Raw genomic sequence first — 23,222 nt, forward strand, 5'->3', positions numbered from 1 at the left:
TGCTCACTAACAGGGATGTAAACAAATTTGTGCACAGAATTTGAAAGAAATATGATTTTTATGAGTATGGAACATTTCTGCCATCTTTTTATTTCAGTTCATGTAACATGGGACCAACACTTTACATTTATATATTTTTATATTTTTTCCCAGTATAGTTGATTTTATTTAAACACATAGCGTCTGTCTATATATGGCAAAACACACGTTTAAAAATTTAGACCAATCGTTTCGTTGAAAGAACAGATTGCTCTCGGTCTATATATATATATATATATATATGACTTTTTTTTGTCGGGGACAGCCCTAGTTATGAGCCCGTTAAACAGCCGCCATTCCATTAATAATGCAACATGTTTAGTGACAAATGTCAGTAGAGTTGAAAATGCGATGAAAATCATTTTTTTTATTTGTTCCATGTCATCACACACAAACTTTTATCAGCAACAAGTCAATATGATGGAAATGCATCTCTGGTTGGAAAATGTTTTTTTTATTATTTTTTATTATTTTATTTATGCAGCTTTTAGAATATTCACATGAAAATCTGTCGCCAAGGACACACTGATTGTTATTTTCTACACAGAAGATCATACAAAATTATTGCCTGAACGTCTCAATACCTTTCTGATGCATTTCAAAAACCATACTTCCTTCAGTTTGAAATGCTGTCAAAAGTACTGTCAGACTGATTTGTAATAAACTAAAACGAGAACATTTGCCATTTGGGAACCCCTGCCCTAGTCACTGTTACCTAGGGTGGGGGTTTCGAGACTAGATGTAAATGAGCCCGTCAAATGCCTTATTGGGCCCCCGAGTGGCGCAGCAGTCTAAGGCACGGCATCTCAGTGCAAGAGGCGTCACTACAGTCCCTGGTTAGAATCCAGGCTATATCCCATATATTTATTATTATTATTTATATATATATATATTGGGAGTCCCATAGGGCGGCGCACAATTGGCCCAGCGTCGTCGGGGTAGGCCGTCATTGTAAATAAAAATGTGTTCTTAACTGACTTGCCTAGTTAAATAAAGGTAAAAAATTAAATAAAAATTGATTGCTTTTTTTATTCTATTCAAGGTTGTCATTCCTTTCTATTTCCAGTTCTACCTGCCTCTATGTCGCTGGAAGCGCCCCCAGATCCACCTGCCACCATGTCGCTGGAAGCACCAGACATGGGCCAAGATCCTGCACCAGACATATCCCCAGAACTAGCTGCAGATTCAGCCCCAGAATTAGCCCCAGAGCTAACACCAGATACAGCCCCAGAGCTAACACCAGATACAGCCCCAGAATTAGCTGCAGATTCAGCTCCAGTCCCAGTAATGAATCCAGGTTGTAAGATCATGACCTTCCGGCCCACCATGGAGGAATTTAAGGACTTTGCCAAATACATTGCCTACATGGAGACTCAAGGAGCACACCGTGCAGGCCTGGCGAAGGTACACACACATCAGCACAGTTTAGTTTAAATTGCCTAACACTAATAATTCAGCCTTGTATTGTTATTGCCTCTCCATCTCACTTGGCCATGGTTGTCTCTCTTTTTTTCACTTTCACTTTCACTCTCGCCCCCTCACATCCTCAATCACTTACTTTCATGTTCCCTCCCTCCTGCCCTTCTTGCAGGTGATTCCCCCTAAGGGCTGGAAGCCACGGAAGTCATACGACGTCATTGAGGAGATGACGATCCCTGCTCCCATCATGCAGGTGGTGACGGGCCAGTCAGGCCTCTTTACCCAGTACAACATCCAGAAGAAGTCCATGACCGTGGGGGAGTACCGCCAGCTGGCCAACAGCAGAAAGTAGGGCCTCACATCACCTAGCTACCAGACATTCTAAACCCATTGAGACCCATTCAGAATAATGCAGAAGCTACATTACTCTTATGATTAGAGACAGGTTTTTTTTCCACAGTGAAAAACGATTTTTTTAATTTTTTAATATATATTTTTTATACAAATGTTTTCTTTCCCAATAACAGCAATTTAGGTTACCACAGTTATGAAGAGTTGAGACCATTACAAATTATACACAGTACGAATGTGAACCTTTTGGATTTATCACTTTTCCATTGATATTATTGGGTTGCCTTTGTTATCGGCTGTTTCACTGCCTTTCCCATTTAGTATCTGTCTGGTGAACTATAGACCTCTCTACTCTCCCCTCCACTCCCAGGTACTGTACCCCCCGACACAAGGACTTTGACGACCTGGAGAGGAAGTACTGGAAGAACCTCACCTTTGTGTCTCCAATCTACGGGGCTGACGTCAGCGGCTCCATCTATGACTCCGTAAGTCAGCCCAGGAACAAGCCTTGCTTATTACACATGCAGACCTGCAAACATGCATGCATTTTGCGTACCAAATACGCAATGGCCATGTACGCAGGTACGAGATCCAAGTTAAATGTACGCAGGTACGAGATCCAAGTTAAATGTACGCAGAAATGAAAATGGGCTGGGATATATATATATATTTTTTACAAAAAAATAAATCCACTGAGTAAATCTAATATCCCGATTCTCGAGCTGCAACACACAGACATGTACAGAGTTTGTATCAACGGACATGGTGATTAATATATACTGCTCAAAAAAATAAAGGGAACACTTAAACAACACATCCTAGATCTGAATGAAAGAAATAATCTTATTAAATACTTTTTTCTTTACATAGTTGAATGTGCTGACAACAAAATCACACAAAAATAATCAATGGCAATCCAATTTATCAACCCATGGAGGTCTGGATTTGGAGTCACACTCAAAATTAAAGTGGAAAACCACACTACAGGCTGATCCAACTTTGATGTAATGTCCTTAAAACAAGTCAAAATGAGGCACAGTAGTGTGTGTGGCCTTCACGTGCCTGTATGACCTCCCTACAACGCCTGGGCATGCTCCTGATGAGGTGGTAGATGGTCTCCTGAGGGATCTCCTCCCAGACCTGGACTAAAGCATCCGCCAACTCCTGGACAGTCTGTGGTGCAATGTGGCGTTGGTGGATGGAGCGAGACATGATGTCCCAGATGTGCTCAATTGGATTCAGGTCTGGGGAACGGGCGGGCCAGTCCATAGCATCAATGCCTTCCTCTTGCAGGAACTGCTGACAAACTCCAGCCACATGAGGTCTAGCATTGTCTTGCATTAGGAGGAACCCAGGGCCAACCGCACCAGCATATGGTCTCACAAGGGGTCTGAGGATCTCATCTCGGTACCTAATGGCAGTCAGGCTACCTCTGGTGAGCACATGGAGGGCTGTGCGGCCCCCCAAAGAAATGCCACCCCACACCATGACTGATCCACAGCCAAACCGGTCATGCTGGAGGATGTTGCAGGCAGCAGAACGTTCTCCACGGCGTCTCCAGACTCTGTCACGTCTGTCACGTGCTCAGTGTGAACCTGCTTTCATCTGTGAAGAGCACAGGGCGCCAGTGGCGAATTTGCCAAACGTCCTGCACGGTGTTGGGCTGCAAGCACAACCCCCACCTGTGGACGTCAAGCCCTCATACCACCCTCATGGAGTCTGTTTCTGACCGTTTGAGCAGACACATGCACATTTGTGGCCTGCTGGAGGTCATTTTGCAGGGCTCTGGCAGTGCTTCTCCTGCTCCTCCTTGCACAAAGGCGGAGGTAGTGGTCCTGCTGCTGGGTTGTTGCCCTCCTACGGCCTCCTCCACGTCTCCTGATGTACTGGCCTGTCTCCTGGTAGCGCCTCCATGCTCTGGACACTACGCTGACAGACACAGCAAACCTTCTTGCCACAGCTCGCATTGATGTGCCATCCTGGATGAGCTGCACTACCTGAGCCTCTTGTGTGGGTTGTAGACTCCGTCTCATGCTACCACTAGAGTGAAAGCACCGCCAGCATTCAAAAGTGACCAAAACATCAGCCAGGAAGCATAGGAACTGAGAAGTGGTCTGTGGTCCCCACCTGCAGAACCACTCCTTTATTGGGGGTGTCTTGCTAATTGCCTATAATTTCCACCTGTTGTCTATTCCATTTGCACAACAGCATGTGAAATTTATTGTCAATCAGTGTTGCTTCCTAAGTGGACAGTTTGATTTCACAGAAGTGTGATTGACTTGGAGTTACATTGTGTTGTTTAAGTGTTCCCTTTATTTTTTTGAGCAGTGTATAATTATTGGACTAGCTACCCCGTGTCTGCTCCTCCTGTTTGTTGTGATGCTGAGTTTGCCCACTGTCAGCTGTACGTCAACACATGGACAAATCCCTTTTCCACCCAGTGTGTTGTGGAAAGGTAAACACTAATTGTTAATGTTAGAGAACATAAGATGGACGTTCAGTGGGCTCTAAAATGCCAGCAGTTCACTCGCATTTGCTAGTGAAAGAAATTAAGTGCAAATATGAAAAATAACTGGTCGTATTTGTGCGAGTGTGATATACATTTAATTTCGCATCCATTAGTTGTATTTTCCACGTAACATTACGAGGATCACACAACCTGATAGACTGTAACTGTAATTATTATCCACGTCACAAAAAGCATTAGAAAAGTATAATCCAAAATAAATATGAACGTCTTGGCATTAAATGGGGTCGGGAGTTTAGAAGAAAGCCTCAATGAAGAATGAATGAGTGTCTGGTGTTGGCTATAGAGGCAATGCTTCTAAATGCCTTTGCACCAATTCTAGAATTGCGAGGGGGGCACGCGTCTGGTACTCTTAAAAAGTTGTACAGGGTTGGCAGGTCTGCACATGGATTGTGAACATTAGTAACAACGTGTTTCTTATGGGACAAGTTCAAATAGTGCTTACCTCCCTGTTACTGTTTTCTTCTGTTTCGCGCCTTCTGAACACGACCCTGGCTTCGCAATACAGTGCATTCAGAAAGTATTCAGACCCCTTAACTTTTTCCACGTTTTGTTACGTTAGTCTTATTATAAATTGGATGAAATAGTTTTTCCCCCCCCCACTCATCAATCTATACACACTACCCCATAATGACAAAGCAAAAACAGTTTTTTTTAAAAATGTTTGCAAGTAATTTCAGACCCTTTTTACTCAGTACTTTGTTGAAGCAGCTTTGGCAGCGATTAGAGCCTGGCGTATTCTTGGGTATGACGCTACAAACCTGTCACACCTGTATTTGGGGAGTTTCTCCAACCTTTCTGCTTGGATGGGGAGCGTCGCTGCACAGCTATTTTCAGGTCTCTCCAGAGATGTTCGATCAGGTACAAGTCCGGGCTCTGGCTGGGCCACTCAACTACATTCAAAGACTTGTCCCAAAGCCACTCCTGCGATGTCTTGACTGTGTGCTTAGGGTCGTTGTCCTGTTGGAAGGTGAACCTTCGCCCCAGTCTGAAGTCCTGAGCACTCTGGAGCAGGTTTTCATCAAGGATTTCATTTAAAACATTTTATTTGACATTTATTTAACTAGGCAAGTCAGTTAAGAACAAATTCTTATTTTCAATGGCAGCCTAGGAACAGTGGGTTAACTGCCTTGTTCAGGGGCAGAACGACAGATTTGTACCTAGTCAGCTCGGGGATTCGATCTTGCAACCTTTCGGTTACTAGTCCAACGCTCTAACCACTAGGCTACCCTGCCGGATCTCTCAGTACTTTGCTCCGTTCATCTTTCCCTCGATCCTGACTAGTCTCCCTGTCCCTGCCACTGAAAAACATCCCCACAGCATGCATGATGCTGCCACCACCATGCTTCACCATTGGGATGGTGCCAGGTTTCCTCCAGATGTGACACTTGGCATTCAGGCCAAGAAGTTCAATCTTGGTTTCATCAGACCAGATAATCTTGTTTCTTTAGGTGCCTTTTGGCAAACTCTAAGCAAGCTGTCATGTGCTTTTTACTGAGTAGTGTCTTCCACTCTTCTATAAAGTCTTGCTTGTTGGAATTCTGCAGAGATGGTTGTCTTTCTGGAAGGTTCTTCGATCTCCACAGAGAAGCTCTGTCAGAGTGACCATCGGGTTCTTGGTCACCTCCCTGACCCAGGCCTATCTCCCCCGATTGCTCAGTTTGGCCGGGCGTCCAGCTCTAGGAAGAGTCTTGGTGGTTTCAAACTTCTTACATTTAAGAATGATTGAGGCCACTGTTCATGTGGACCTTCAATGCTGCAGAAATGTTTTGGTATCCTTCCCCAGATCTGTGGCTCGACACAATCCTGTCTCAGAGCTCTATGGACAATTCCTTCGACTTGATGGCTTGGTTTTTGCTCTGACATGCACTGTCAACGGTGGGACCTTTTTATATAGACAGGTGTGTGCCTTTCCAAATAATTTCCAATCAATTGAATTTACCACAAGTGTACTCCAATGAAGTTGTAGAAACATCTCCAGGACGATCAATGGAAACAGGATGCTGAGCTCAATTTCGAGTCTCTTAGCAAATGGTCTGAGTACGTATGTATAGAAGGAAGGTATTTCTGTTTTTTATATTTACTAAATTAGCAAAAAATTCTAAAAACCTTTTATTGCTTTGTCATTATGGGGTATTGTGTGTGTGTGTGTGTAGATGGAGGACATTTTGTATTTAATCCATTTTAGAGTAAGGCTGTAACGTAACCAAATTTGGAAAAAGGGAAGTGGTCTGAATACTTTACGAATGCACTGTAGTTACAAATTGTGTGGAATTCCTTAGTACTAAGTACCCGACAGTAACACCTGTTGAGAAGTTTTAATAAAAAAATACCAGCTGAAATATCATGTCTTTTTGTGATGTGGCCTTGATACCATCTGGTGGTGAACATCTATTACTACATGGCCTTGAACATCAATGGCAATCTTAGTCCTCCATAGTAATATAGCTACGTTATTCACTGGTATAAGACTAGCTGAAGAACAATTGTGACAAACAAACAGTTCAAGTCCATGTCTATAGGCATGGCTTTTTTCATTCAATTTATTTGGTAAATGTAGCCAATATGCTTTAATTGGGTCACCGTGTTCTGTCTGTTTCCAGGAGATCAGTGAGTGGAACATCGGCCACCTGAACACACTGCTGGACATGGTGGAGCAGGAGTGTGGCATCGTGATCGAGGGGGTGAACACGCCCTACCTGTACTTTGGCATGTGGAAGACCACCTTTGCCTGGCACACAGAGGACATGGATCTCTACAGTATCAACTACCTGCACTTTGGAGAGCCCAAGTCCTGGTCAGTGACTAGCTTTGTCTTTTTTACTTCTTTGCATCTCTCTCTCTGTCTCTCTCTCTCTGTGTCTCTGTCTGTCTGTCTGTCTCTGTCTGTCTCTCTCACTGTCTCTCTCTCACTGTCTCTCACTCTCTGTCTCACTCTCTGTCTCACTCTCACTATCTCTGCTCACTTCAAAATATACATACAATTACTTCTGTAGGTCATTTAGCACTTGTTTTTGGGGGATTTCAACACATTGCTCGTGGTTATCTCTATTTTATGTGACAGCTTTTTGCTGCAATTGCATCTACATGAAAAAATGGCAAGCCGAAATCACTCCTTGATTTCAGGATCTGGACAGGCTTTCGGCAGCGGCTTCTCCTAGCATTTATCATCTACATGTGTAAAGCTGAAAGTGAGTTAAGGAGACTGTCCATGTACTTCTGCACTTAAACAGGTGGCTACTGGAGGACGGTCTAGACCGATGGTCACCAACCTTTTTTGAGTCAAAATGCAAACTGAGATCTACCACTACGATTGTATTTTAAAAACATGACTTAAAAACGTGTCTGTAATCTAATTCACATCCAAATTGCAATATTGATCTGTGCAATATCCATATCTCGAGATTCATATTGTGTGCACTATTTTGAAACGCCACTCGGCCGTGAGTAAAGTACAGTTTTATAGTGTTCGCTGTTTGTCGTCTCTCTCCCCCTCTTGCAGCCCCGCCCCCTATGTGTATTTTTCTGTGAATATGAGTGTGTCTGTGTCCTACAAGCAATTTTAAATTGTCCAGGGCCAACCATCCCATCACTCGTCGCTAGGTAGCAGTAGTGCTCTTCAAACACCTCTCTCCCCCGTCGTTTTCTTATTCCTCTTGTAAAAACTCCCCATCTCCGTCGAGCCTCTCTATTCCCAAAGCCTTCACTCGGCATCCAATTCTATTTCTTAACGTTTATGGCTCTCCCAACACTGAATCACATAAAGAGCCTCAATTTGTCAACACATCTCCATCATTTTCTTCAACCATTTCACTTGGAAGCGAATAGGAAAAGCAGCACTACTGCATAGGCCCTGCAGTATCACACACTCAAGGGGTTCATCCCAATTGGCACCCTATTCCCTATATAGTGCACTACTTTAGACCAGAGCCCTATGGCACACTATTCCCTATATAGTGCGCTACTTTAGACCAGAGCCCTTTGGGCCCTATATAGGGAGCAGGGTGCCATTTGGGACGTAGGCTTAGACTAACAGCCACTCCTGGCTAAATGAGTCGCACGGCGGCAAGGTAATGGTGGTAGATAAGGGTATCGACAGAACGCTAATGGAGGGCGACGCTTCGTCAAAGTACCAGTAACGGCGGTGACCTCACCGGGCAACCTTGGTAGGGGTCAGCTAGTATAGGCGTCCGGCGCAGTGCCCGTCATCTTTAAGCTGTGTCTGCGAGGTGAGAGCACGTGTCTCTCTCCTTCAATCTCTCCATGGTCTCGCTGGGTGACTAATACCCACTCCGCCATCAGAGAAGGATTGATCTCCTTTTGTTATTTTAACCTATAGGTTCTCACTCCAACCCTGTTCCTGGAGAGCAACCCTCCTGTAGGTTCTCACTCCAACCCTGTTCCTGGAGAGCAACCCTCCTGTAGGTTCTCACTCCAACCCTGTTCCTGGAGAGCAACCCTCCTGTAGGTTCTCACTCCAACCCTGTTCCTGGAGAGCAACCCTCCTGTAGGTTCTCACTCCAACCCTGTTCCTGGAGAGCAACCCTCCTGTAGGTTCTCACTCCAACCCTGTTCCTGGAGAGCAACCCTCCTGTAGGTTTTCACTCCAACCCTGTTCCTGAAGAGCTACCTTCCTGTAGGTTCTCACTCCAACCCTGTTCCTGAAGAGCTACCTTCCTGTAGGTTTTCACTCCAACCCTCATCTATCACACCTGATTCTAATAATTAGCTGGTTGATGAGCTGAACCAGGTTAGTTACAACTGGGGTTGTAGTGAAAACCTACAGGAGGGTAGCTCTCCAGCAACAGGATTGGAGAGAGAACATACAGGAGGGTAGCTCTCCAGGAACAGGATTGGAGAGAGAACCTACAGGAGGGTAGCTCTCCAGGAACGGGATTGGAGAGAGAACATACAGGAGGGTAGCTCTCCAGGAACAGGGTTGGAGTGAGAACCTACAGGAGGGTAGCTCTCCTTGAACAGGGTTGGAGTGAGAACCTACAGGAGGGTAGCTCTCCTTGAACAGGGTTGGAGTGAGAACCTACAGGAGGGTAGCTCTCCTGGAACAGGGTTGGAGTGAGAACCTACAGGAGGGTAGCTCTCCAGGAACGGGATTGGAGAGAGAACATACAGGAGGGTAGCTCTCCAGGAACGGGATTGGAGAGAGAACCTACAGGAGGGTAGCTCTCCAGGAACAGGGTTGGAGAGGGAACATACAGGAGGGTAGCTCTCCAGGAACGGGATTGGAGAGAGAACATACAGGAGGGTAGCTCTCCTGGAACAGGGTTGGAGTGAGAACCTACAGGAGGGTAGCTCTCCTTGAACAGGATTGGAGTGAGAACCTACAGGAGGGAAGCTCTCCAAGAACAGGGTTGTAGAGCCTTGGTCTAAGCTATATGTTGTATTGGAGGATAAAAGTCTGAAAATATGACTGTAGTCATACACATAACAAGTGTGTATTTTCCCCCCATCTCCCCTCCATTAGAACTAAACACTCCAGCTGAAACAGGCTTGATTTTTAAAATGCTTGTCTTATGATACAGTAGCCTACGAAAGCAAGAGTTTTCATTTGAAGATATCCTATCCTTATATTGCTGGTGCTGTCATTTGACAAGTAGAAATGGCCATTTATAATGTAGGAAGTAGAGGGAGGTTTTCATGGTGGAATGAGAACAAGGGGCTCTGAACTGAGCCAGTTCACTTGCTGTGCTCATTACTGCACAGGCTTTTCTCTTTCTCTCACTCTGGTGGCTACCTCTATCTCTTTCTTCCCATCCTTTTCTCTCTCTCCTTTCTTGACCTCTTGCTTTCTCTCTGTTTTTGATTCTCTCTGTTTGTTGATTTGCTCTGTCCCTTCCTCCTCACTCCCTTGGAGGTCCCCTGCACCATACCTGTTCAGCTCAGAGGGAACCATTCTATTTTTCTTTATTTTCTTCCTCTCATTTAGTCTCTCCCCTCCTGTTGCTTTTAAGCCTCTCACTCAGTGGGTGTCCTGTAGTACCTGCGCTGAGTCGGAGTGTACCAATCAATACCAGCATCACCTGAGCCCTCACTTCCACTCTCCCACCATTCTCCTCTTTTCCTATTTGTCTGTCTCGGCGAGTGTGCCTGTGTGTGCGTTGCATTTGTGCCTGTGTGCGTTGCATTTGTGCCTGTGTGTGCGTTGCATTTGTGCCTGTGTGTGCGTTGCATTTGTGTCTGTGTGTGCGTGCGGTGTGTGTGCGTGCGTGCGGTGTGTGTGCGTGCGGTGTGTGTGTGTGAGCGGTGCGTGTGTGAGCGGTGCGTGAGAATTGCATGCGCGAGCGGCGCGTGTGTGAGCGGCGCGTGTGTGAGCGGCGCGTGTGTGTGAGCGGCGCGTGTGTGTGAGCGGCGCGTGTGTGTGTGAGCGGCGCGTGTGTGTGAGCGGCGCGTGCGTGTGTGAGCGGCGCGTGTGTGTGATCAGAACTGTCGTTCTGCCCCTGAACAAGGCAGTTAACCCACTGTTCCCCGGGCGCCGAAGACGTGGATGTTGATTAAGGCAGCACCCCTCACCTCAGAGGGTTTAAGTTAAATGCAGAAGGCACATTTCAGTTGAAGGCATTCAGTTGTACAACTGACTAGGTATCCCCCTTTCCCTTTCTCCGTGTCTCTGCTCCCCCTGCAGTGTGATGACACTAGAATCAGCAGCTCAGCTCGGTGTGTTCTAACCCTGCTCCATCAAGAGCCATGTTCCATTAGCCATCAAGAGCCATGTTCCATTAGCCATCCTTTAGTTTACTGGCTGTCTTGTTATTTTAGAAATCTGCCTTCATTTTCAGAATGTAGCCTTTCCAAAGCCCTAATGCCTGGGCACTTAAACAGAGAAGTGGTGTCCCAAAGGGCACCCTATTCTCTATTCAGTGCACTACTTTTGATCTGAGTTGTGGTGTAAAGTAGTGCAATACCTAGGAAATACGGTGTGATTTGAGATGAATCCAGAGCCTCTCCATGGTATAATGGAGTAGGGTTGTCATGCTTCGGTTGCTTCCTTCTTGATTCAGAAGTCTCAAGTCTCCCCCTCAAGATATCTTTCCCTCCCCTATTCTTCTCCCTCTTCTTACATATGCCCCTGTGAGGAAAAGTAATCTTTCCTCGTCACTCGTTAAAAGTACATTTACTCACTTGGATGCACCCCTCAACTCTGTTTAACTGTGAATGTGTGTGTAATGGGGAGAACATTCAAACAGTGTACACACACACTTCTTCCCCTTCTTTTTTTTGGAAATTGAATCATTTTCACTTTTGGGGTAATTACAGTATGTTAAACTGTGTGCAAGGAGCTGTCCCCCCCCCCCCTGCCGTGCAGCCACTATGAAATTAACTCCATTTCCCTCCAACTCTGCTGCCATCTGTCATTACACCCCCCCATAATCTGTTGTCAGTAAATCTGTTGTCAGTAAACATCGCCCGGTGGTTTGCAGAGAGTAAGAGCAACTGCTGAAAATGAACATCTTAAAATTGCATTGACTCCGTTTATTATGCAGAGCCAGAGTCCATTATGGATTCATTGTTCACTTAATTTTATAGATTTATCAGGTATTAGATGACGCTCGCTGTTTTTGTCTTTTCCGGAAGGAAAGAGATGTCAGTGCCACAGTATTGTTGCATTCGAAGTGTTTTATGAATGAATACAATTGGCAATAGTTATAATTGCCTAATCAATTATATTGATGTCAATGGATGTTTTCCATCCGCTTGCATTGTGAATCTGAAACCTTTTTAGAAGGCCTTGTCAGGTACGTTTCCCAAAGATGACATAAAGCTCCTCTTTTGGCACTAAGGTTATCTTGGTAGGCCATTGACGAATGATCATCTTAAAGTTAAAATGGTTATGTTTTTTGGGGGGAAACTCGACCAAGACCCGGAGAGAATAGAGATGATATGACCAGTCTTGTCTGTTAAACTACTGTGTGTGTTATTGAGCTACATCTTGAAGACTGCATTGACACGCAACACCACAAGCCTATGTGTTGCAGATCAATTGGCTTGGCTGTGTAGATCAGCAAAACCTAGATCAGCAATCCTTAGACGTCAAAACCCAGATGAATTGAGCAGCCGTGAACAACCATATTAAAATTCTGATGTACTGTGATTAATTTAGAGTTTATTAAATGTTTGATTACTTTGGTTCCCTTGGTAAGCCTGCTGTGTCACAGGTTAGTTTGGGGTCAAATTCCAAATGTCGCTTACACAATTCTATATGCCCTTCACCATATTCTCCTTACTCTAAGCCATTCACAAGCACCCCATTTTTTTTTTAAATTTAACCTTTATTTAACTAGGCAAGTCAGTGAAGAACATTCTTATTTACAATGACGGCCTACACCGGCCAAACCCGGACGACACTGGGCCAATTGTGCGCCGCCCGATAGCACTCCCAATCAACAGCCAGATGTGATGCAGCCTGGATTCGAACCAGAGACTGCATTGACGCCTCTTGCACTGAGATGCAGTGCCTTAGTGGCGCAGCGGTCTAAGTATGTAACTAGCATCTCAGAATAGGATGGCTGATCTAGGATCAGGCCCCCCCCCCCCTTTCCATTCAATCTTATTAATTTTGATCTAAAAGGCGAAACGAATCGTCAGTTAGCACTCAGTTTTACACGCTGGATACATACGGCCCTGGTCAACATGACAAAATCTCATTTGCTGCTATGCCAATAGAGCTGGTAGTTCAAATCTCATTTTGCGCTGAATACAACAGGTGTAGACTTTAAAATGCTTAATTACGAACCCTTTCCCAACAATACTGAGTTAAAAAGTAAGAAAATAATATCAAAAAAGGAAACGGTAACACAATTAAACAACAACGAGACTACATACACAAGGAGTAACGGTGCAGAGTCAATGTGCACGGGTGCGAGGTAGTTGAGGCAATATGTAGGGGGGGGGGTAAAAGTGACTAGGCAATCAGGATAAATAATAAACAGAGTAGCAGCAGCGTATATGAAGCATGTGACGGAACTGTGTGAGCGTATGTTGTGTCTTCAGAAAGTATTCACACCCCTTTGACTTTTTCCACATTTTGTTGTGTTACAGCCTGAATTTTTTTAATTGATTAAATGTAGATGTTTTGTCACTGGCCTACACACAATACCCCATCATGTCAAAGTGGAATTATTTTTGTAATTTCTTTTGAGTCAAGTATTCAACCCCTTTGTTATGGCAAGCCTAAATAAGTTCAGGAGTAAACATGTGCTTAACAAGTCACCTAATATATTGCATGGACTCACTGTGTGCAATAATATTGTTTAACATTCTTTTTTTTATTTTTTATGACTACATCATCCCTGTACCCTACACATACAATTGTCTGTAAGGTTCCTCAGTCGAACGGTGAATTTCAAACACAGATTTAACCACAAAGACCAGGGAGGTTTTCCATTGCCTTGCAAAGAAGGGTGCCTATTGGTAGATGGGTAAAAATATGAAAAGCAGACATTGAATAACTTCACCGTGCTCAAAGGGATATTCAATGTCTGCTTTTAATATTTTTACCCATTACACTTTGGATGGTGTATCAATACACCCAGTCACAACAAAGCTACAGGCGTCCTTCCTAACTCAGTTGCAGGAGAGGAAGGAAACCGCTCAGGGATTTCACCATGACAATGGTGACTTTAAACCAGTTACAGAGTTTAATGGCTGTGATAGGAGAGAACTGATGATGGATCAACAACATTGTAGTTACTCCACAATACTAACCTAAATGACAGAGTGAAAAGAAGGAAGCCTGTACAGAATACACATTTCAAAACATGCATCATGTTTGCAACAAGGCACCAATGTAATACTGCAAAATATAATGGCAGAACAATTCACTTTTTGTCCTGAATACAAAGTATTATGTTGGGACAAATCCAACAGTACACATCACTGAGTATCACTTTCCATATTTTCAAGCATAGTGGTGGCTGCGTCATGTTATGGGTATGCTTGTAATCGTTGAGGAGTGAGGATTAAAAAGGAAAGTTGCTTACCAAGAAGATAGTGAATGTTCCTGAGTGGCTGATTTTACAGTTTTGACTTAAATCTGCCGGAAAATCTAGGGCAAGACATGAAAATGGTTGTCTAGCAATGCACAATCCAGATGTGGAAAGCTCTTAGAGACTTACTCAGAAAGACTCACTGTTATCACTGCTAAATGTTCTTCTACAAAGTATTGACTCAGGGTTGTGAATACTTATGTAAATGAGATTTCTGTGTTTAATTATTAATACATTTCTAAAAACATGTTTTCATTTTGTCATTATGGGATATTGTGTGTAGATTAAATAATTTTAATACATTTTGAATTCCGGTATGAATACTTTCTGAAGGCACTGTGTGTGTGTGTTGGAGTGTCAATGTAGTATTGATGCACGGGTTGACTAATAACCTGCAGTGCCCGTGGTTTTGCAACACTCACTACAGAGTTCCAAACTGCCTCTGAAAGCAACATCAGCACACAAACTGTTTGTCAGGAGCTTCATGAAATGGGTGTTCTTGGACGAGCAGCCGCACACAAGCCTAAGATCACCGTGCGCAATGCCAAGCGTTGGCTGGAGTGGTGTAAAGTTGGCCGCCATTGGGCATCTGGAGCAGTGGTAATGCGTTCTCTGGAGTGATGAATCACGAATCAGGTTTGGCAGATTCTAGGAGAACGCTACCTGCCCCAGTGCATAGTGCCAACTGTAAAGTTTGGTGGAGGAGGAATAATGGTCTGGGGCTGTTTTTCATGATTCGGGCAAAGCCCCTTAGTTCCAGTGTAGGGAAATATTAATGCTACAGCCTACAATGACATTCTAGATGATTCTATGCTTCCAACTTTGTGGCAACAGTTTGGGGAAGGCCCTTTCCTGTTCCAGCATGACAATGCTCCCGTGCACAAAGCGAGGTCCATACAGAAATGGTTTGTCGAGATCAATGTGGTAGAACTTGACTGGCCTGCACAGAGCCCCGACCTCAACCCCACTGAACACCTTTGGGATGAATAGGAACGCCGACTGCGAGCCATTCCTAATCTCCCAACGTCAGTGCTAGACCTCACTAATGCTCGTGGCTGAATGGAAGCAAGTGCCCACAGAAATACTCCAACATCAAGTGGAAAGCCTTCCCAGAAGAGTGGAGGCTGTTATAGCAGCAAAGGCAGGACCAAATCCATATTAATGCCCATGATTTTGAAAATGTTTGACGAGCAGGTGTCCACATACTTTTGATCATGTATATTTAAAGGGGTCTCCACATACTTTTGTATTTATATTTTATTTGTATTTTTTATTTCACCTTTATTTGACCAGGTAGGCTAGTTGAGAACAAGTTCTCATTTACAACTGCGACCTGGCCAAGAATAAAGCAAAGCAGTTTGACACACACAACAAACAGAGTCAATAATACAGTAGAAAAAATCTATATACAGTGTGTGCAAATGAGGTAAGATAAGGGAGGTAAGGCAATAAATAGGCCATGGTGGCGAAGTAATTACAATATACCAATTAAACACTCGAGTGATTGATGTGCAGAAGATGAATGTGCAAGTAGAGATACTGGGGTGCAAAGGAGCAAGATAAATAAATACAGTATCGGGATGAGGTAGGTAGATAGATGGGCTGTTTACAGATGGGCTATGTACAGGTGCAGTGATCTGTGAACTGCTCTGACAGCTGGTGCTTAAAGCTAGTGAGGGAGATATGAGTCTCCAGCTTCAGTGATTTTTGCAGTTTGTTCCAGTCATTGGCAGCAGAGAACTGGACGGAAAGGCGGCCAAAGAAGGAATTGGCTTTGGGGGTGACTAGTGAGATATAACTGCTGGAGTTCGTGCTACGGCTGGGTGCTGCTATGGTGACCAGTGAGCTGAGATGAGGCGGGGCTTTACCTAGCAGAGACTTGTAGATGACCTGGAGCCAGTGGGTTTGGCGACGAGTATGAAGCGAGGGCCAGCCAACGAGAGCGTACAGATCGCAATGGTGGGTGGTATATGGGGCTTTGGTGACAAAACGGATGGCACTGTGATAGACTGCATCCAATTTGTTGAGTAAAGTGTTGGAGGCTATTTTGTAAATGACATCGCCAAAGTCGAGGATCGGTAGGATGGTCAGTTTTACGAGGGTATGTTTGGCAGCATGAGTGAAGGATGCTTTGTTGCTAAATAGGAAGCCGATTCTAGATTTAATTTTGGATTGTAGATGCTTAGTGTGAGTCTGGAAGGAGAGTTAATAGTCTAACCAGACAGCTAGGTATTTGTAGTTGTCCACATATTCTAAGTCCGAACCGTCCAGAGTAGTGCTGCTGGACGGGCAGGCATGTGCGGGCAGCGATCGGTTGAAGAGCATGCATTTAGTTTTACTTGCATTAAAGAGTAGTTGGAGGCCACAGAAGGAAAGTTGTATGGCATTGAAGCTTGTCTGGAGGTTAGTTAACACAGTGTCCAAAGAAGGGCCCGAAGTATACAGAATGGGGTCGTCTGCGTAGAGGTGGATCAGAGAATCACCAGCAGCAAGAGCGACATCATTGATGTATACAGAGAAGAGAGTCGGCCCGAGAATTGAACCCTGTGGCACCCCCATAGAGACTGCCAGAGGTCCAGACAACAGGCCCTCCGATTTGACACACTGAACTCTATCAGAGAAGTAGTTGGTGAACAAGGCGAGGCAGTCATTTGAGAAACCAAGGCTGTTTAGTCTGCCGATAAGAATGTGATAATTGACGAGTCGAAAGCCTTGGCCAGGACGATGAATACAGCTGCATAGTATTGTCTCTTATCGATGGCGGTTATGATATCGTTTAGGACCTTGAGCGTGGCTGAGGTGCACCCATGACCAGCTCTGAAACCAGATTGCATAGTGGAGAAGGGACGGTGGGATTCGAAATGGTCGGTAGTCTGTTTGTTAACTTGGCTTTCGAAGACCTTAGAAAGGCAGGGTAGGATAGATATAGGTCTGTAGCAGTTTGGGTCTAGAGTGTCTCCCCCTTTGAAGAGGGGGATGATCGATACGAAAGAGAGGTTGAACAGGCTAGTAATAGGGGTTGCAACAATTTCGGCAGATAATTTTACAAAGAGAGGGTCCAGATTGTCTAGCCCGGCTGATTTGTAGGGGTCCAGATATTGCAGCTCTTTCAGAACATCAGCTATCTGGATTTGGGTGAAGGAGAAATGGGGGAGAATTGGGCAAGTTGCTGTGGGGGGTGCCGGGCTGTTGACCGGGGTAGGGGTAGCCAAGTGGAAAGCATGGCCAGCCGTAGAGGAATGCTTATTGAAATTCTCAATTATAGTGGATTTATCGGTGGTGACAGTATTTCCGAGCCTCAGTGCAGTGGGCAGCTGAGAGGTGCTCTTATTCTCCATAGACTTTAGTGTCCCAGAACTTTTTTTGAGTTTGTGCTACAAGATGCAAATTTCTGTTTGAAAAAGCTAGCCTTAGCTTTCCTAACTGCCCGTGTATATTGGTTCCTAACTTCCCTGAAAAGTTGCATATCACGGGGGCTATTCAATGCTAATGCAGTACGCCACAGGATGTTTTTGTGCTGGTCAAGGGCAGTCAAGTCTGGAGTGAACCAAGGACTATATCTTTTTTTTAATGGAGCATGCTTATTTAAGATGGTGAGGAAGGCACTTTTAAAGAATAACCAGGCATCCTCTACTGACGGGATGAGGTCAATATCATTCCAGAATACCCCGGCCAGGTCGACTAGAAAGGCCTGCTTGCTGAAGTGTTTTTTAGGGAGCGTTTGACAGTGATGAGGGCTGGTCGTTTGACCGCAGACCCATTACGGATGCAGGCAATGAGGCAGTGATCATTGAGATCTTGGTTGAAAACAGCAGAGGTGTATTTGGAGGGCAGGTTGGTTAGGATGATATCTATGAGGGTGCCGTGTTTATGGATTTGGGGTTGTACCAGGTAGGTTCATTGATAATTTGTGTGAGATTGAGGGCATCAAGCTTAGATTGTAGGATGGCCGGATTGTTAAGCATGTCCCAGTTTAGGTCACCTAGCAGCACGAGCTCTGAAGATAGATGGGAGACAATTCACATATGGTGTCCAGGTCACAGCTGGCGGCAGAAGGTGGTCTATAGCAAGCAGCAACGGTGAGATACTTGTTTCTGGAAAGGTGGATTTTTAAAAGTAGAAGTTTGAATTGTTTGGGTCCAGACCTGGATAGTAAGACAGAACTCTGCAGGCTGTCTCTGCAGTAGATTGCAACTCCGCCCCCTTTGGCAGTTCTATCTTGGCGGGAAATATTATAGTTTGGGATGGAAATTGCTGGGTTTTTGGTGGCCTTCCTTAGCCAGGATTCAGACACGGCTAAGACATCCGGGTTGGCAGAGTGTGCTAAAGCAGTGAATAAAACAATCTTATCTTGATTATTTATATATATTTTTTTTTACAAATTACTCTAAGCTTTGTTGCACAATTAAAGGTCAACACACCACATTTCAAACAGTCACGAATAATCTAATGAATTCATGGCTTGTAAAATTCATACTTGGTGTAAATGCAAGTCTTTCACAACTATAAGACCTACTAATAATTATTTTTTTTTCATCAAAATAGTTGAACCTGGATTTGTTGTTGTTGCAATAATCACTAATCTGGCTTTCAAGTCAGTCTATGAAAATGCCCTTTTTGTTACAAATTTAACCAAAACCATGAACATTGCAGATAATTAGACTAACCCTCTGCATATTTTCATATCAAGCCCGTCTCAAAATACAACACTGCCCCTTTAAGACATAAGGTTTTTACAGGACTGGCTTTTCAAAGATATCTTAAAATGTAGCCTACATGTTTTGTGCTCTTGTAGAAAGCAGTAACTCCCCATTTGCTGACCTATTCTTATCTTTAACTGGGCTAGTAACTCGCTAACTAGCAAATAATATCAACAAATGTGCACACATGTGGCTATGTGCCCTGATCTGAAAAGTGTATTCACTTGCGGCTGATTGAAAGACTGCTTGTTGGCTACCCCCACCAATAGAATAATACTGCGTTGCGCTCTGGCTCTGCCTTCATAAAAATCACAGGCTCAGTCTGGCGAAGTTAGATTTGTTTTGGTTTGATGCATTGAAAATGGGTGGATATAATGTTAATTCGATCACAGAAAAAACATTGATCTACAGTGCATTCGGAAAGTATTCAGACCCATTCCCTTTTTCCACATTTTGTTACGTTACAGCCTTATTCTAAAACTTATTAAATAAAAAATACTCATCAATCTACACACAATACCCTATAATGACAAAGCAAAAATATTCAAAACAGAAATACCTTATTTATATACAGTACCAGTCAAAAGTTGTATATATTGCAGTACCAGTCAAAAGTTTTGGAACACCTACTCATTCAAGGGTTTTTCTTTATTTTTACTATTTTCTACAAAGTAGAATAATAATGAGGATATCAAAACTATGAAATAACACATGGAATCATGTAGTACTACATGACTCCATATGTGTTAATAGTTTTGATATCTTCTATTATTCTACAATGTAGAAAATTGTAAAAAATAAAGAAAAACCCTTGAATGAGTAGGTGTTCCAAAACTTTTGACTGGTACTGCAATATATATCTCACACACACACACACACACACCACACAGAGAGATTGTAATATTGAGACAAACCTGCAAGTTGGCCTTCTTCTTTACCTACAACTAATGATCATGCACTCCCCTCTCCGCCCACCTGATGGCAGTCTTAACACAGCTGCACTCCGTCACCATAGACTCAATCATCTGCCTTTCTATTCTGATCACTTAGACAAGCTTTTGGCCAGAGGGAGGTTGAGGTGCAGATTTTGTACATGGTGCGTCATACAGAGGTCTCTGAGGGGTTAAGCTTTCTCTAAACTGTAGTAAATAATTGTTGTAATAACAAATGCAATAAAAGCTCTGGCTTTCTAATGCGGACAGAGAGGGAGAGATTTACTCTTCTCTCTTTCCCTTGTTTTCTGATGATTTCATTTGGAATGGGGAAAGAGCACTACAAAGACAACTACAAAGTCCTCATTTGATTTCTCAAAGATGGTCTGATGAATTACCTTTCATGTTTGGAATATTAGCCCAGTTAATTGTGTGTGTGTGTGGGTGTGTGTGTAATGAGGACTTTGACCAGAGTACTAAGCATTTAGATCCCTAAACGGTAATTTCTCCTTCTCTCTTCTTTAGTCCCCTTCACCCACTTAATTTTCTCTTTCTCTTTCCCTCCATTCAGGTATGCCATCCCACCTGAGCACGGGAAAAGGCTGGAGAGGCTGGCTCAAGGTAAGACTACTCCAGATCCTCATGCACACTTAGGCTGACCATGTTTTACTATTTACCGTCACGGAACGGTTTCAGTTTTTACTTTACATTCTATAATGGTATTTTAGTGTTTGGTTTGCTAAATGTGATACGCTACTCCGCCGTGTGTGGAGTCCGTTTATTTAGTTTACTCTGCTATCTCTATTTCACACAGACCGAGGCCTTCCCCCTGTCACTCAAGGAGCACAGTTTTTGTTGCTCGACCATGAGACAACTTGCATTCAGTCTGCATGGTCAATGCAGCACATGCTAAAAATGCTGATTTCCACTTTGCTTCTTAATATAAATCCACAAGCGTTCTATAATTGTGCTATTAGTTTGTATCTTACTGTCTGCAAACAGCTAGTTTGTCTTTTCTAAGCAAGTTGTGGCTAAAATAAATAGTTTTAGTAGCTAATTAGCTAATAGCTATGTTGGCTCTGAGTCAGCACAAACATAGCTAGCTAATGCAGCCTGATACCAGTAATGGTGTAGACCTAAATTGGCGTGTTTGTGCAACAGTGTCTTCTAAATCAAAGAGGAATAGTGAAGCATGAATATGTTAGCTGCATGCAATAGCTAACATAACATTAATGTAGCCAAAGGTTATAGGGTCCCCTAGGAAACGCTGACCAACCCTTTGGTTCCAACCCTGTCACAATAACTCCTGCCTGGCTTTTTCTTTCGTTGCCATGTCAAACAACACTGTGTTCAAAGTGCCCACTATCATATACTAATAATAATCTCTGTACATCTATGATTCCAACAGTTCACCCAAGTTTTTATCTAAATTGCAAGTCATATTGCAGTTATTGATGAAAAAAAAGTAAAGCTTAGATTCTTTTGCCCACATCGTGCAGCTCTAAGTGGTAGTGTGGAAATGATCTCGAATGAGTGCAGGGAATGCATAAATTGATTATTTTTGGTTAACGTTTGATTGAACAGTATAAAACAATCAGAATGGAGAAAGACCCATTTGAAATCGCTTAGAAAAATCACTTAGGAGAGAGAACTTCATCTCAAACTCAAAGGACAAAATGAAGCTTAAAGTTAATATTGCCCTGGGGAGAGTTTCACACTGCCAGCTGCATTTTAATGGGGATTAATACGCGGGCTCTGCCAGCACATTATTCACCTTTATCAGCTCACGCAGCAGCCGCCAGAGAAAGAGCCTCTTTGAGACCAACAGGCTCTGAAACAATGCAATGAAAATGAAGTTTGAAATGGGCCTCGATTATACTGTCAGTTACATTAAAGTTTAACTGGGCAAACGGTCTCCCGTTCTTTGAGGCATGGCACAGACGGCTCGTCAGAGGTGTGAGAGAGCGAGAGACAGAGAAACAGATCTATTTCCCTCTTTTCTAGTATGTTGAAGGCCTCAGACACTAATGATATACGAGAGACGCTGGTTTGTTTTTGAAGAAGAGGCTCTGGTTTTTGAGGCTCTGGCCGTGAAATGAATTGTCGTCCTCTGAAGAGGGGCGATGAAGAAAGAGGTGAGGGTTTTGCACATGATTGAGATTAGTTTTTGTTCAGGCGACAGCCACCTCTCGCCCTGAGAAGTCTGTGTAGAAAAGGCGACATAAATGGGCCGTAGAAGTCTTAAAAAAAGACAAAGAAAGATGAAATGGTATGATGCAGAAAATAACTGCCCACTCGCATGCTTTCACAAGTTAAAAAAGACAATGGTGTCATGACACAGCTTGCACAAGCTCTCAAGTACTTTATATGATATCACCATGCACCATTTCACGCTGGTCGGCGGAGGTATGTTCCTATGTGTCAACAAAAGTTTCTCACTCTTCAATTTGGCTTGCCGTGCAGCTTGGCCCGGTGACCCGTTGGCGGTGACCCGGGGTCCGGCACGAAGGGAGGGATTGTGGGACCAAGGAAATTATGATAATTAAAGACTTTCTGGGCGTGCACTGCATGTTGCTCAGAGCGCTGTGACCCCCACGTTTTCCGTCTGACCGAGGGGAGAGCTCTTTACTGATAACCCCCAACCACCAATTATATCTCCCATTTGGGTGGAGAGCGTAAGCATGTCCTGCAATGTCTCTGTCTGTAAGAAGCCAAACCTCCCTCCTGTGGCTTATTCACTCCCCGGGAGTGGGGTTATATGGTCGTCATAAGCAGGAAGCCAATGACAATTATAGTGTATTGTTTTGAGGTTTTAAATGCCACATTTCACGATTACACATGCAGAACACGTTTCACTAGTATGGATGCCACAACAGGTGGATTCAGGCAACGGGAGGCAATTTAGTAATGTGGTGTTTTTGTGTGTTGTTCCCCCACCTGCAGGTTTCTTCCCAGGCAGTTCCCAGGGCTGTGATGCCTTTCTCCGCCACAAGATGACTCTCATCTCCCCGTCCATACTGAAGAAGTACAGCATCCCCTTCGACAGGGTAGGTAGTAGAACGAGCTGTGGCAGGAAGAGCGGGGTGGTGGCTGAGGTCTGGAGCCAGGGGGGTCTGAGGTCTGGAGAAAGCCTGCGTCCGTTTTTATAAAGCATCTCAGTATTACGGGTGTGAATGTTAAAACTTTTAAATGAAATTGGGATCCTTAACGTTAAGAAAAATATTTCATTTTTGGGGGTAATGCAGAAAGTAAA

The 23,222-nt window shown here is 43.9% G+C and overlaps 1 protein-coding gene across 3 annotated transcripts in view; it reads left to right on the forward strand.

Moving 5' to 3' along the window:
• Positions 1-23,222, forward strand: part of LOC106574093 (lysine-specific demethylase 4B) — an 84,772-nt gene that overhangs the window by 5,264 nt on the left and 56,286 nt on the right. For 2 of the 3 annotated variants that reach the window (XM_045697357.1, XM_045697359.1), the window contains exons 2-7: positions 1,106-1,443; positions 1,631-1,806; positions 2,180-2,294; positions 6,940-7,133; positions 20,541-20,590; positions 22,913-23,016. In XM_045697357.1, coding sequence (XP_045553313.1) covers positions 1,120-1,443; positions 1,631-1,806; positions 2,180-2,294; positions 6,940-7,133; positions 20,541-20,590; positions 22,913-23,016 — 963 coding nt within the window. In that variant the 5' untranslated portion in view covers positions 1,106-1,119. Of the gene's footprint in view, positions 1-1,081; positions 1,444-1,630; positions 1,807-2,179; positions 2,295-6,939; positions 7,134-20,540; positions 20,591-22,912; positions 23,017-23,222 lie in introns of all 3 variants that reach the window. The other variant, XM_045697358.1, reaches the window with a different exon arrangement.

Source organism: Salmo salar, chromosome ssa16, assembly GCF_905237065.1.
Source record: "Salmo salar chromosome ssa16, Ssal_v3.1, whole genome shotgun sequence".
Lineage (NCBI taxonomy): Eukaryota > Metazoa > Chordata > Actinopteri > Salmoniformes > Salmonidae > Salmo > Salmo salar.